General features: G+C 42.9%; 1 protein-coding gene across 3 annotated transcripts in view; it reads right to left on the minus strand.

Annotated features, from left to right (window-relative positions):
* UNC5D (unc-5 netrin receptor D) overlaps positions 1-14,388 on the minus strand; it is a gene marked incomplete at its 5' end in the record, with an annotated part of 611,405 nt that extends 597,017 nt beyond the window's left edge. For all 3 annotated transcript variants that reach the window (XM_081220829.1, XM_081220827.1, XM_081220828.1), the window contains one exon: positions 14,286-14,388. In XM_081220829.1, the coding sequence (XP_081076955.1) occupies positions 14,286-14,388 (103 nt within the window). The remainder of the gene's footprint in view (positions 1-14,285) is intronic.

Raw genomic sequence — 14,388 nt, forward strand, 5'->3', positions numbered from 1 at the left:
GAAAAAAACAACCTGAAAACAAGCTAAATGTCACTGAGAGTAAAATAAGTCAATTATGGTTTAGTCACAGCATCAAATATTGTACAGGAGGGAAGTGATTCAACAATAGTACATCCAATAATATAGCTGAAACCTAATACCGGGTGAAAAAAACAATCGCTGAAGACTATAATATATGTCAAAAAGAAGCAAAAGTAAACGCTGTTTAGGAGGACATACATATTTGTTTAAAATAGTTTTAAAGGGCTTCCCTGGTGGCGCAGTGGTTGAGAATCTGCCTGCCGATGCAGGGGACACGGGTTTGAGCCCTGGTCTGGGAAGATCCCACATGCCACGGAGCAACTAGCCCCGTGAGCCACAATTACTGAGCTTGTGCGTCTGGAGCCTGTGCTCCTCAACAAGAGAGGCCGTGATAGTGAGAGGCCCGCGCACCATGATGAGGAGTGGCCCCCGCTTGCCGCAACTAGGGAAAGCCCTTGCACAGAAACGAAGAGCCAACACAGCCATAAATTAATTAATTAATTAATTAAAAAAAATAGTTTTAAAGACCAGGAAATGATAAGCACAAAATTCAAGCAATATTACTTTTTTTTTTTTTTTTTTTTTTTTTTTTTTTGCGGTATGCGGGCCTCTCACTGTTGTGGCCTCTCCCGTTGCGGAGCACAGGCTCCGGATGCGCAGGCTCAGCGGCCATGGCTCACGGGCCCAGCCGCTCCGCGGCATATGGGATCCTCCCGGACCGGGGCACGAACCCGTATCCCCTGCATCGGCAGGCGGACTCTCAACCACTGCGCCACCAGGGAGGCCCGCAATATTACTTTTGAAGGAGAACCAGAGGGATGGGAGTTCAAGAGAGACATACAGATGAGACATGTTGATAATGGTTTATTACTATGGTGGTAAGTGCACAGATAGCCATTTTAAATTGATTTTTTTAAACTAAACTCATGTGCAACAACTGGTCACAAAATGTCTTGCATTTGATTTCACAGACAAATAGAGAACCTTTGGCAGTTGTGAACAGACATATTAGAAACATTTATTTGGAGTTCCTATGCCACATTTCCTAAAACAGCAAAGAGGCACCAGCTGTCCCCGCCCAACTCCTTAGTCAACACCAATGGTGCTGACTGGGGCCCTGCCCTACACTGTAAGGAACTATACTGCCTTCATCCTTCCGACACCAAGACCAGTACAAAGTTATTAACCCACTCATAAATGTGATCACTTATCATTTACATCCTGGACCTAAGACATATTAGATGAGAATTAATAGGAATGTCCATTTGTGGGCCCCTGTGCTTTTGTTCAGAAGGGAAACATATGGTGCAACCTCCAACCTTGGGTTCTTAAAACTCTTCTGGTTCTTAAAACTCTTCTTCATGATTATATAATGTTTCTTATTTAATCACATCTCTTTCATGAATATCTAAGTTCTTCCATCCTAGCAGGAAAAGTCTAGCTCCTGGGGCTTCCCTGGTGGCGCAGTGGTTGAGAGTCCGCCTGCCGATGCAGGGGACACGGGTTCGTGCCCCAGTCCGGGAAGATCCCACATGCCGCGGAGCAGCTGGGCCCGTGAGCCATGGCCGCTTAGAGTGCGTGTCTGGAGACTGTGCTCCACAATGGGAGAGGCCACAGCAGTGAGAGGCCCGCGTACTGCAAAAAAAAAAAAAAAAAAAAAAAAAAGTCTAGCTCCTAAAGACTGAAATGTTGAGTGCCATTATCCAGTTTCACTCATCCAAGTCATTTGAGATCCAACATGGAAATATAACGCCTAATGTGGAGGGGTGTGCGAGGGAGAAACATGGTGGTCACCTTTATCCCTTACACTTTGCTGTCTTTAAATCTCAAAAGAAAAGGATCAGTTTCTACATTTGCTCACAATCAATCCACCCACTACACCAGCAGCTCTCAGGCTTTGATTCCCAAACTAAGAATAACCTGAGGAACTTAAAAAAATATATATCAGTGGATCCTCTCCCCTGAGATTTGGGCTCAACTATTCTGAGATGGCTTAACTGTTCTGTTCTTGGCATCAGCTTCTCTTCAAAATTTAAGTTACAAACACACGTATTTCTCTGAACGGGGGTTACATTAAACTTTTGGTGCTCATTTTTCAATCGACTATGTTTCAATAAAACTGTTTACATATTAAACATCAATTTTAAACTTAAAAAGCTGATGGCCACACATCTTCAAAGCACCTGTCTGTGTGATCGTCTCACCTAACCCCAGGTGACAGTACTAAAGATGTCAGCCTTTCTGTGAATTTGGAAAAAAAATAATGGCTTCAGGTGATGACCGGCAAGTTGTAGCTTTAAAACCTAAGCACCATTTCCAGCAGCAAGATCTTTCACTGATAACTGCTAAAAATAACCAAACCCTGAATATTTTGACAACTAATCTCCAAGAATCTGAAGTTTTTGACACCCTCCACATCTAACATTTTCCCAGTAAGGTGGCTTCAAAGTGAATAATCATCATTACAGAGTCACCAGGGTTTATAAGCTTCAGCTCAACTACAGGAATTGCATTTTACAAGTTATTATGACCGTCAGAAATGCAGAACTCAGCTTTAAGATAAAGAACAACAGAGAATGCATGAGAAGAAGCAACTGAGGCTTTTAAAATTATATCCTCACTCTCTTTGGATGCAAATTCATGGCCTTTTGAGGGTATCATTGGCAAGCTGCTGCCAACATCAGAAGTTTTCTGCGAAGCGAAGCGTAAGACAATTGGCTTGTGCACTTTAAAATCTGATCCACCTAGTGGTCCTCTAAGTGGCCAACTACTGTATCCATTTGAATAAAACCGCCTCATCACAACAGATCTAGCATTCCAGCTGGAAAGCGTTACCTTCTCATCACACATGAAAATCCAGATTTAAACAGGGCAAAATGGAAATTGGAAGTAATTTACTTCTCCAGATAAGAATTAGGAGTTGTGTGGCAAATACCATTCTAAAGTTATTTCCTTGGGTGAAGCACAAGGTTTCCTATTCTAACTCATGGTACTAACATCCCATAGTATAAGAGAAGTGACTATCTTCATCCTATGTATAGATTTTTAAAAATAATTATATTTAGTAAGTAGTTAGGGGCTGCTAGTAGATTCATACTGAACGAAACTGTTACCAAGTATGCAGAGGGTAAGTAATTGGAACAAAATCTTGACTCACCATAAATTCCATAAAACCACAAAATAAACCTATAATGTAGATATGGATAATGTAATACAGATAATAATGTAATACAATGTCCATCAGCTCTGCTACAATGAACCAACTTGAGCCCCTCAAATCATAGCCCCAACACTGTACGATTCAGAATGGTGCCAAAGATGAAAAATCTATCCTATTTCAAAGGTATTTAGAAAAATATAAACATTTTAAATAAAAGGAAAGCATCCTCTAACAGAAGTGTAAAACGATCAATAGGCTTTAGTCTTCTGGTATCATTCTTTTGATTTCCTTGGTGCCTCTATCAACTGCTTTTGTTATTATGGGCCTGAAAAGGAGAAGGGGCAAGAACAACATTGAGAAAATGAAGATCTGGGTTCATGGGCAAACACTGACAGAAATGACCTCCTACAAGTCCAGCAAGCTACGCTGCTTCTCTAGACTTTGGTTGCCCACGTAGAGATTTGAGCTTCAGCCTAGAAATTTTAGGGCCCTTTCCAGCAATATAACTGTATGATTCTTCTTTACAAATGGGATAGAGAGGCACATAGAAACTCAGTGACCAAATTAGTGTTTTTCATATGTTAAATAAAAGACCACTCAAATGCTTTTGATCTTCCGCTTTTAGACAATGCTCCTCAAATGCTAAAGGAACTTCTCTAGGCGGGAAAGAGACCAGCAACTTAAAACAACCTTGTACATATATAGACTACTATATCAAAACCTCATGGAAACAGCAAACCCAAAAACTACGATACACACACAAAAAGAAAAAGCAACACAAACACAACACTAGAGATGGTCATCAAATCACGAGAACAAACGAGGAAAGGAAGACCATAGACAGTGCTCCTCCACAAAGCTCAAAGACAATTATTGAAAATGAAGACCAACTGACTCCCTGATCCTTTAAATCTCTTAACAAAAGGTGGAAAAAGTCACTGACTTGAGACAAACTGGAAGGTTGAGTGCTGTATCTTGTGACTCTTGCTTAAACTAAAGGTGTTTTATTAAAATGATGAGAAGAGTTCAAATCTGGAAATCTACCATGAAATAGCATAGAGATGGTTTCTGCTAAAAAAGAAAAAGTCAATCTAGCAACCACGGGCCCACGCACCCAACTGGGTAACACTGGGCTGCCGTGGAGGATTCCAGCCCCCGCGGCCCTCTCCCACTCATCCCACTTCTGCTGCTGGAGCAGCATATGTATGCATTAGTGTACAACCACTGATTTAAGAGAAACCGATACATAAAATTACACTTCTTTTATTGATGATGCATTCTTAAAAACGCTTAAGCCAAGGCTCACCAGCATCATTCCTGAAGTCCTACAAACTTGTCCTGAAAATCCTACTTTCAGAGTATCTGTTATCGAAGGTTTTGATGCCTATTTAAAATGCCAAGAAATGCTTCCTGAAATGATATTTAAAAAGTACCATGAATAAAGGGTACTGAAAACGATACACAGCATCATAAAATGTTAGAGCAGGAAGGAGCTTTCACAATAATTGCGTTACTTCTTCTCATTTTAGAAATAAAAAGAACCAGAAAAAAAGTGACGTGTTGGAGGCCATGTAGCCTTGAACTTTGCAGCCCACCACACTGCTGGAACGGGAAGGCTGTTTTGACTTGAGGAGGAGACAGGAAGCAAGAGTAGACTGAGAGTTGGGGGTTAGATGGGAGAGACCAGGGAGAAAGAGAGAAACGTGAGTGCTCAAATTAAGAACCTAACTTTCGGGCTTCCCTGGTGGCGCAGTGGTTGAGAGTCCGCCTGCCGACGCAGGGGACACGGGTTTGTGCCCCGGTCCGGGAAGATCCCACATGCCGCGGAGCGGCTGGTCCCGTGAGCCATGGCCGCTGAGCCTGCGCATCCGGAGCCTGTGCTCCGCAACGGGAGAGGCCACAACAGTGAGAGGCCCGCGTACCGCAAAAAAAAAAAAAAAAAGAAGAAAAGAAAAGAAGCTAACTTTCAAGTCAAAACTGTGTCTCCGTCTCAAGTTTGTGTTACTAATAGCATTTAAATTAACAGCATAGAAGTTTAATGATGTAAGTTTGCAATAATGATGATATATGACATTCTACTAATACATAATACATACACACAGACATCCATTAAGCACTTATCCCCTTGACAATTATTAATAACTGGCTGCACAAGTAATGGTGTTGTCTGCTGCAGGACATGATACAGGAGAGCTGTCTTTTCACATTGCTATCCGAGACGGATGTTCATTTCAAGCTGTCTGCTAAACTTGAGAAAACAGCCAATGGGTTTTAGTTTTCATTTTTGTATTTGGGGTGGGTGGGTTTGTTTTGTTTGTTTGTCTTCTCCAAGGTGAAAAAAATGACATTTTAAAAACCTTTCTTTCTTTAAAGCAAACCCCCAAACACTTACATCCCACCCACACACCTCACACTGAGAAAACCTGTGAACCTCCTGACAGCTTTTTTTTTTTTTTTTTTTTTAAGGGAGACAACTTTGGAAATTTCCTGATGCAAGCTGCTGGCAATCACTGTAGCTGCTGGTCTCTAGGCTGAGAGAGATACAAGGGTCACCTATTTGGATGAAGGACAGTTACAATTTCCTCAGCTCCTTTCAAAAGGCCTACAACACACATATTTCTCTGGCAAAGAACTTTATTTTGAGGTCTGTATTTTTTTCTATTTCTTTCTAAAAATAGGTTAGATAATTCTTAAAGACACGTTGATGAAAATTATTATTGCAAGTCCAAATGCACTGTGCCACCACACACCTTCCAAATACCAATTAAAATACTTTAACCTTGTTCCACAACTATATACAGAAAGAAAAAATAAAGCACAAAGTTAATAATAAAGACAAAGTATTTAGAAAGTGATGCAGATTATGAAGCCAGTAGTATATTTCTAAAGAGTGTTTGGCGTCTGTAATGACAACTTTAAAATAAAACGGCAGAACTACCTGTGATTTTTATTCAATGAACTAAATTTTAAATCCTTTGTTGTTTTTAAGAAAACATGGGACTCCCCTGGTGTCACAGTGGTTAAGAATCCGCCTGCCAACGCAGGGGACAGGGGTTTGAGCCCTGGTCCGGGAAGATCCCACATGCCGCGGAGCAACTAAGCCCGTGCACCACAACTACTGAGCCTGTGCTCTAGAGCCCGCAAGCCACAACTACTGAGCCCACGTGCTGCAACTACTGAAGCCCATGCGCCTAGAGCCTGTGCTCCGCAACAAGAGAAGCCACCACAATGAGAAGCCTGTGCACTACAATGAAGAGTAGCCCCCGCTCGCTACAACTAGAGAAAGCCCGCACAGTAACAAAGACCCAATGCAGCCAAAAATAAAATAAATTTAATAAATTAAAAAAAAAAAAGAAAATACTATTGCTCAGCAAGTTCCTGAGAACTTTTTCCATACCCCTTAGGCCACACTGCAGTATACCATTTTTCATATATTCACAATTTTACTTGCCTCAAACCACTGCTACCACATTTCCTACCATCCCCTCTTCCAGATGACACCACTTCTGTTCATAACCATGAGAAACCTAACACCACATAAACCCAGAAGCCAACACGGTATCCCTGAAGTTTTTTACTCGTTTCTTTCTCTGTCACACGTGTTCATGTACCCATGCCCCGTCTCAAATACAATGTGAGCAGAATGTTGTACGGTCCAACTTAAGTGCAACCAATCTATTTGGTAATAAACTAGAATGACCTCATAGTCAAAAAGGCCCAGAAACCATCTGGACACTCAGCTGCTGGTCCTAGTACTAGTTATGGCTCTCTGTCTAGCCTTGGTTGAAAAAACCTCTAAACCTTACTTTCATCCTCTGTTCAACAACAGGGTGAATGTACAAATCCAAAACAATCCGAACTGTGAATGCACCTGAAAAATGTCGACTTCCATGCAAATGAATTATTATGCAAAAGAGCCATCCGTGTCACATCTTACACTTAATCATCTTCGTAGAATAATCTATCTAGGAATGTAGGCTTCTCAATCTGTTGGGGGGCGGGAATGTGAAACCCTCTTACAGTTATTTAATTTCTTCTGGCAACTAATTTTCCTGAATGTTTTAGCACCATATTGAGTAAATTTTAGAAATGTTATCCTCAATATTATTTATACCTTAACGCAATAAGCTTAGAGTAAAAGTGATTGTTTAGAATGTGCTATGGGACCAGCACTGCCAGGTGCTGGGTAAGTAACAGTAAGCATGATGGGCACTGCCAAGTAGACATAAGTGTCCAGCAGCAAGGAAGGACCCAAAACCTAGTCCCACACCATGTTGTGACAACAAGGATCCAGCTCCTTGGCGAGCATCCCTATCCCGTGTGAACATTCCTCTGTTTTTGTTTCTAACCAACTGTTTCTGTTCTATCTCTTCCTTAAGTGTAGCCTCACTCTCTCAATATCCTGAACTCTGGATCGTTTTTAAGTGCAGCGCCAGTCAAGAGATACAGTAAGATAAAAGGGGGTAGAATCTGAGCAAAAATCTGACTTTGGGCAAACTGTTCAACTTCTGGGGGACTCAGTTTCCTCTGTCTTACAGAAATGAAGTAGATGCAGACATAAGGCCTCAATTACTTCAAGATAAAATCCAAGCCTTTGAAAATACTGCATCCATCTTTACAAATGCTGGAAGCAAGACGCTATATTACATCAGAATGGTACTCCCAGAATGTCTATTTGTTTTATGAGTAGCTCTAGGTTTTTGTGTGTTAAAACTGACATTTGTCTTTGCCTATTCTTCTGTCATGTTTACAATATTGCTACATAGAATTCCACTTCGTACTGGCTTCCAAGTGAAAATCAATATTGAAAATCAAAAACAAACCCCCAAAACTTGAATTATTGTCATCCATGACCCTGCTACTCAAAGTGTGGTCAGATGGTGTCATCTAGAAGTTGGTTAGAAATGCAGGCTCTCAGGCCCCTCCCCAGATTTACCAAATCAGAATGTGCATTTTAACAAGATCTACAGTGATTCAAATGCACATTAACATTTGAAAAGCCCTGATTTGTGTGTTTCAAATATTACCAGCTTAGCTTTCATAACCCAAGATCTTTGGGTTTCCCTTCCTCTTCCAGTAGGTTTTATTAAATTAAATTCAAATAAAGACGCTAACTACTAAATAAGTACTGTGACGAGGCAGAAACCACCAATCAACTGCAAACAACTCTAAAAGGCATGCCACAAATTTCTTTATGGGCAAATCTTCTAGTCCAATATTTAGTAAATACATTTGCTTTTATAGTAAGTGAGTAAACTCTACGAATGATATTAAACAGTTATTCCAGTGTTGGTTGGACCCTTGAAGTAGTCAGGATGAGTTCTTTGCTTTAGCCTCTAGTACCTCCTGCTTCCTTTGCGTGTCTGCTAATCACTTACCTTCTGGGATGTCTGCAATGTCATTTTCCCTTGGACCTACCTGAGGGAGAAATTACCCCATTCAATCAGCAAAACAATGCATCTTGTAAAGTCCATTCTGAGCCAAGTTCCACTGTGTTGTGGTGAAATTAACCCATATTATTCCTCCCAGGCTTACAAGGCCAGATTCAAGTGGAAACATACACTTAAGTGCCAAGGTCTCTCTTTCTGGGGAGGAAGGCTCTTTTGCATTTTATGAACCAGAAATTTAGGGGCAGAAAGTCAGTATCTGCATTAAGTGAGGCTGTTACTGACTTCACTTGGAAGACAGCTTTTGGCTTCCAGCTTTCTTAATTAGGAAGGAAACTGTCAGAAGAAACTGATCATATAGGAAAAATACAGACCTCCCCGTACTCTTGTCCTCTTGGAAACAATATTAGGAAATATTTTACATCCTGTTGTGGTCCTACGTAAGCCGAGAAGAGTACTACGTGTTTTGGTTTCTACTTTAGCCCCATCAACACAACCCGAATACTTCTGCCCTAATTTCTTAGTCCAGTGAAGTCCAGAGGGGGCAGGGGTGTTGAGAACAACATATGCGGTCCACACTGTCCTGCACACAAACCCACTTTCCAAAGAAATCCTCCAAAAGCACAAGAGAGTGTGCAGTGTATTTCTCACGCGGTCCAAACTGAAATACATTAACATTCGCCTAATTCTGAAAACTATCTACGCACAGCATGTGTATGCTCACAGTAAGAGCATACAACGCAATGTGGTACAAACAATTAAAAGTTCTTTTCAAAGTGGAAATGCAAAATAGAACGAATATCTATTTTCTGGAAATGAATCTAGCCATCTGCCTTGCAAGAGCCGCAGGAGGAGTACCCAAAACAGCAGAAACAGCAGCCTCTGGTGTTAACAATCTATTCTCAAATCTCATGCTTCACATTTCCCCGGCAAACAAGGCTAAAAATATAAGACAGGCAACAAATAGTCTCTTGGGTTCTGCCATTCCATGGATGGCGTATTCAGAGTAATATTTTGTGTTGAAATTCAAAACTGGGGGGGAAAAGAAAGCAAGCTATCATATTAGAAGCTGGCACTCAGAATTTTAAGTGTGAATCTGATCCCAAAGTATATTAAGCTGAATGGTGAGAGGGTGGCTGTTTGCGTACAACATAAATCTCTGAGACGTATCTGAATACATTTATAGATTTATTTAAGCTCCTCTAAATTCTTCTCCAAGTCTCATAGTTATAGAGATATAATTTTAGTACTTATGTCACCAAAATATCAGACTCATTTTGTTTTCGGCACAGTTTAGAAAAGCGTCTTTATTGTGGGCTCTGGAGTCGGACTGCATAGGTTCAAATCCAGGCGCCACCACATACTAACTCCGCGGCCTTGAGCGAGGTACTTACCTTCTCTGTGCAGCTCTTCTGCTATCTTCAAAAGGAGGATAATAAGAGTACTCACCTCAAAGAGTTATTTTAAGTTATGTTAAGTTACTTTAAGGATTACGTAAGTTAATGTGTGTAAAAGTCTTTAGAGTAATGAATGGCACCTGCTAAAAACAGTCATTACTATTAATATCTAATATTCAAGCAAGACTGCACAAATGCCTTCTCTTAAGGAACAGGCGTAACACAAAGCGTGGCAGCAATAGGTCTCATGCCAGTGGTGGCCGTGAAGCAAATGACTGGGTGAGCAAGTAAGTGTCTTTACCTAGAGTATGCGGCCAAGAATGACAGAGGTGAGCCCCCCTTGGTTATTCGGTCATGCTGTTAGTTCATGAAGGCAGCAGAATGAGGAGGACAGAAGACAATGACACAGCTGGTCAAGAAGCACTGCCCAGTGTACGGGACAATCAGAATTAATGGCAAAGGTATAATCAAGGAGGGGGAAACATCCGGGCTGTGAACATCTGTGCCTGCCGCTTAAGAGGACATCCTGCATCACCACCACCACCTTCCTTAAGAGAATGTTATGGAATAAATCTTTCTTCATACACTTGGTCTTTGGGATTAGACTGTAACACCTATGGTCTGGGTCCCCAGCCTCCATATTTTAAAAAGAAAGAAAGACCCGAGGAAGTGATATCAAATATTCATTATCTCCTGAACAACCAATTTCTTGGTAAACCTTGAAAGTTGGCAATATTTCAAGTTGGGTCCTTATTTGGTAGAAGGAGGATGATAAAACGTTTACAAGTCATTGAGGCAACAGACAGAAAAGTGCTTCTTCCCTAACTACTAAGACAGCAGGGTCTAGAACTACGAGACCCACTCAGTCACAGAGTTTTGATGGAACTCACGGAGGACTCCCGGGGTTCCATGGGTTTCCCCAACCTATGGGGTACCACTTAAAGAACCAGAGACCCACAGATGGGTCATTCAAAGAGTGAGGAAGAATGGAAGGCTGACATTACTATTTTTCCTAGTAAGATTATGAAAAAGGGTGACACATGCTGCCACTATAGGGTCAGGTAAGAACAATGAATCTCTTCTTATCAGCTGAGATACTTAAGAGATTTCTTGAGCAGAACCCCTTGTCGGGAAGGAAAAAAAGATACCACTGGACTGCTCAAACGAAGAGCACAACCCAAGAGTCACAAAAAGAAAAACCCACCAAGAAATTACAAGAAAAGGCTCTTTTCTCATAGCCCTTTGGAGGGGAAGATTTTGGAGGAAAAGGAAACAGAATGTGGGGTGGTGGAGGCAGTAATTATCTTCGTTAAGGAGAAAGTGAACATAGATATAAAACTGCAGGAACGAGGTAGGTAAATGGATTTAAGTATGCGTAAACCATGCGACCCTATTGTGCCTATAAAACAGATGTGTATTTCTCTTGCCCTTAATGCATCACTATGGTTACCATAAGGAAGATTTCATTGTCCACGAAACTTTTTAAAAGAAGGAATTGTGTGAAAGCTCAGCCCAGCTAAGATCATCTTCCTCCCTGCCTTCAGACTGGTATATCTATGTACAGTATCTAATAGAGGAATCACAACCAGATCAACAGCAGTGCTCCTTTTTTTCAAAGAACAAAAACAAATCAGTGTGACAGCATGATGTGGATTCAATTAGCACTTGGCAGGTCATGAATAACTTTTAAACCCCCTTCTTTTAACTTGGAAAGTGTTAAAATATACGGTAATCATGGTACCCAAGTGTTTTCCTTACAGTAAGAATGCTATCCACCAAGAACATAAATCTCAAGAATTAAGTCTAGCTTACAAAGGAGGGAACCAGAACATGGCTCCTTGGGCCACTACTAGTTTCTGCAGGCAGTCCCTTGCCCCATGTATTTTCCTCATTGAGGACATTCAAAGCCAATCATCTGAAATCTTGTTGCAATTTTCAGAGGGTTTTACATTAGGTATGGAGGGAAAGAAATGGGGAAAAAAAGGAGTTGGTACAATCATCTTGGAAACAAATAAATGATAACTATTTGTAAAGAAATGGCTACTGAATTGTTCAATCTTCTTATATAATCAAAGCAAATGGCATAATTCTGTCTATCCTGTTGTTTTGGGAAGGCGGAGCACCGTGGATCAAACCAACATGAAAAGGCTTGTAGAACAAAAAAACTATTTACTTGGATAAGTAAGAACACTGTAGGGCCAACCCCAGAGAATGCGGTGACACTACTCAGCAAACATGTCCCCGGGTGCATCTCATCTTGCTTTTAATGAGGGGGCACCTTCCTCAGCTGGGAGTACTTAAATAACTTTGAAACGGCGCCTTTTGTTCTGAAAACCTTAATTGTACCCACCTGTCCCAAGCCAGGTTACGCGGCTTCACAGATTTTATAGCCTGTTTACTGCTCATTTCTTGGGGAATCTCTGACAGGTGCTAAAGGTAACAGGCTTCCTGCCCCAGAAAGTAAAATACTACAAGGGAAACATTAGTCAGATGGACCGCTCCACTCCATGTGTCTTGAACATTTCTATGATCTGTGCAAGACATTTGTTGTAAATAAGCCTGCGGAGTGTACAGTGTGTTTTCCAGGAGTCCTTTGAAGAACAGCTTGCAGACAGGAGGTGCTAGCCTTAGTTTCACAGCCAGCAAAACTCCATCCAAGAGGCTTTTGGCAGGTCCGCACCTCTTGTTTCAAGCTGGCTTCAAGACAGCCCCACCAACCAAATTCAAAGGGTCAGTATGTGGAGTCAGACACTCTTAGGTATTCAGCACAGAACAGCAAGTGGAAACTCAGACATTTAAATCAACACTCAGAAAAGGCCCGCTTTTCCCCCGAGTAATGTATTAAAAACAACTCAGAGCTGACTTTGCAAGGAGGCATTCTCTGTAGTAAATTAAATGGCTGAAGCTTGTGCTTCTCCCAGCGAGGAAAAGAACTATGCTTCACCATCACCCAGTGTGTGCAATCACTTGAGGCTCATTTTTAAACCTTTCCTGCTTTTTAAAAAGCCTGTTCCATTAAAACAAAAACAAAAACCCAAAAACTTTTCAAGAAATGAAATGCAAATAGTCACTGAATAGGATCATAAAAGGGAAAAACCTCTATCCACTTTTTTCTTTTCTTAATTCTTCATTCCAGGCAGCACGACTGCTTTTAACACACCGTTAGCTTTTATAAAAATGAGATTACACTGGTTTTTCTGTGATCGTCCTCAACCCTTTCCACCCTTTCCTGTCTTCCGGCTACTCACAATACGTTCAAGGTAGAGGTAAGGTGGGCAGATCAGTTTCACCCCTCGCCAGTCAAGCGTTAGGTAAATCATTTAAGGCAATTACAAATTCTAAGCCTAATGGATGACACCTAGGAATAAAGAAAGAGCGGGAAGGAAAAGCTTCCGGATGATTTCAAGGGTAAAGCCACAGTCCTCAAGCTACGTGTAAAACTGCCTCTGATCATCTTCAAAGCAAGTCCGCGGTTTTAAGTTGATGCTCCCCGTCCTCGCTCAAGGTGGAGCTGAAACCAGGTGCAGAATGTTACTCTGCCAGAGTCCAGAGGATCCAGGAAAAATGGGGTCTACGTTTCGAAGTCGGAAAGAAGCAGCGGCTTCCCAGCCGCTCAGGGGGCACCGCGCTCACGAGCTCCCGGGCTGGAGCCGGCACCGGGCAGGGAGAGGAGGCGCCGAGTGAGCGGCCTTGGACCAACTGCTAACCCGGCTGGGCACTGCCGGCGCAGTTAAACGCGGACGGTGCACGCCGCTCTCCCGAGCTCCCGCACACCGCGGCCTCCTCGAAAGAAAGCCCACTGCTGCCCAGGACCTCGCTGTCGCCCGAGAGGTGTCGAGCTTCGCGGACTTCAGCCTGGGTGCTGCTCCCCCAGAGAAAAGGCGCCCTCTCCATTCAAGCGCACCCTCCAGAGACTCTCATCACCTGGCGCCCCTCCCCAGGAACTCTCGGACACCCCTACGGGCGCCCACCCGTGAACGATCTCGCCACGGAAGGAAGTGGACTGAGGGGAGCGAGATTGGAGTGAAGAGGTGGGGACACCAGTCTGCAGCAATTGGGGAGGGCTCGGAAAATGCAGCAAACGACGAGAGGAAAAGAAGGGTAGGGGCCCCGGTCCCAGCAACCTGTAGGACGGCGGCTGATCGCGAACTTGGGGTGGGAGACAGTGGTCCCCTCGGAGGTCCTCCGCCCGAGTCCCACCCCGCTGCGCTCAGCGCGCGGAGAGGTGCAGGGCGCAACTTGGGAAGCCAACGCCAAAGGTGCGGGTCCCGCTCGGCCGCCTCGCCCCCGGCTCCGCCGCCCGCTCGACCCCGCGCTTACCTCGGGCAGCCGCAGCCCCCGCCGCCCAGAAGCAGAGCTCCAGCCAAGGGAGCCACCGGCGCGCCCCTCCAGCGCCTCTTCTTGCAGCGGCCGCTCTCCCCAT

The sequence above is a fragment of the Mesoplodon bidens genome (genome assembly GCF_964165515.1).
Source record: "Mesoplodon bidens genome assembly, chromosome: 20".
NCBI lineage: Eukaryota > Metazoa > Chordata > Mammalia > Artiodactyla > Ziphiidae > Mesoplodon > Mesoplodon bidens.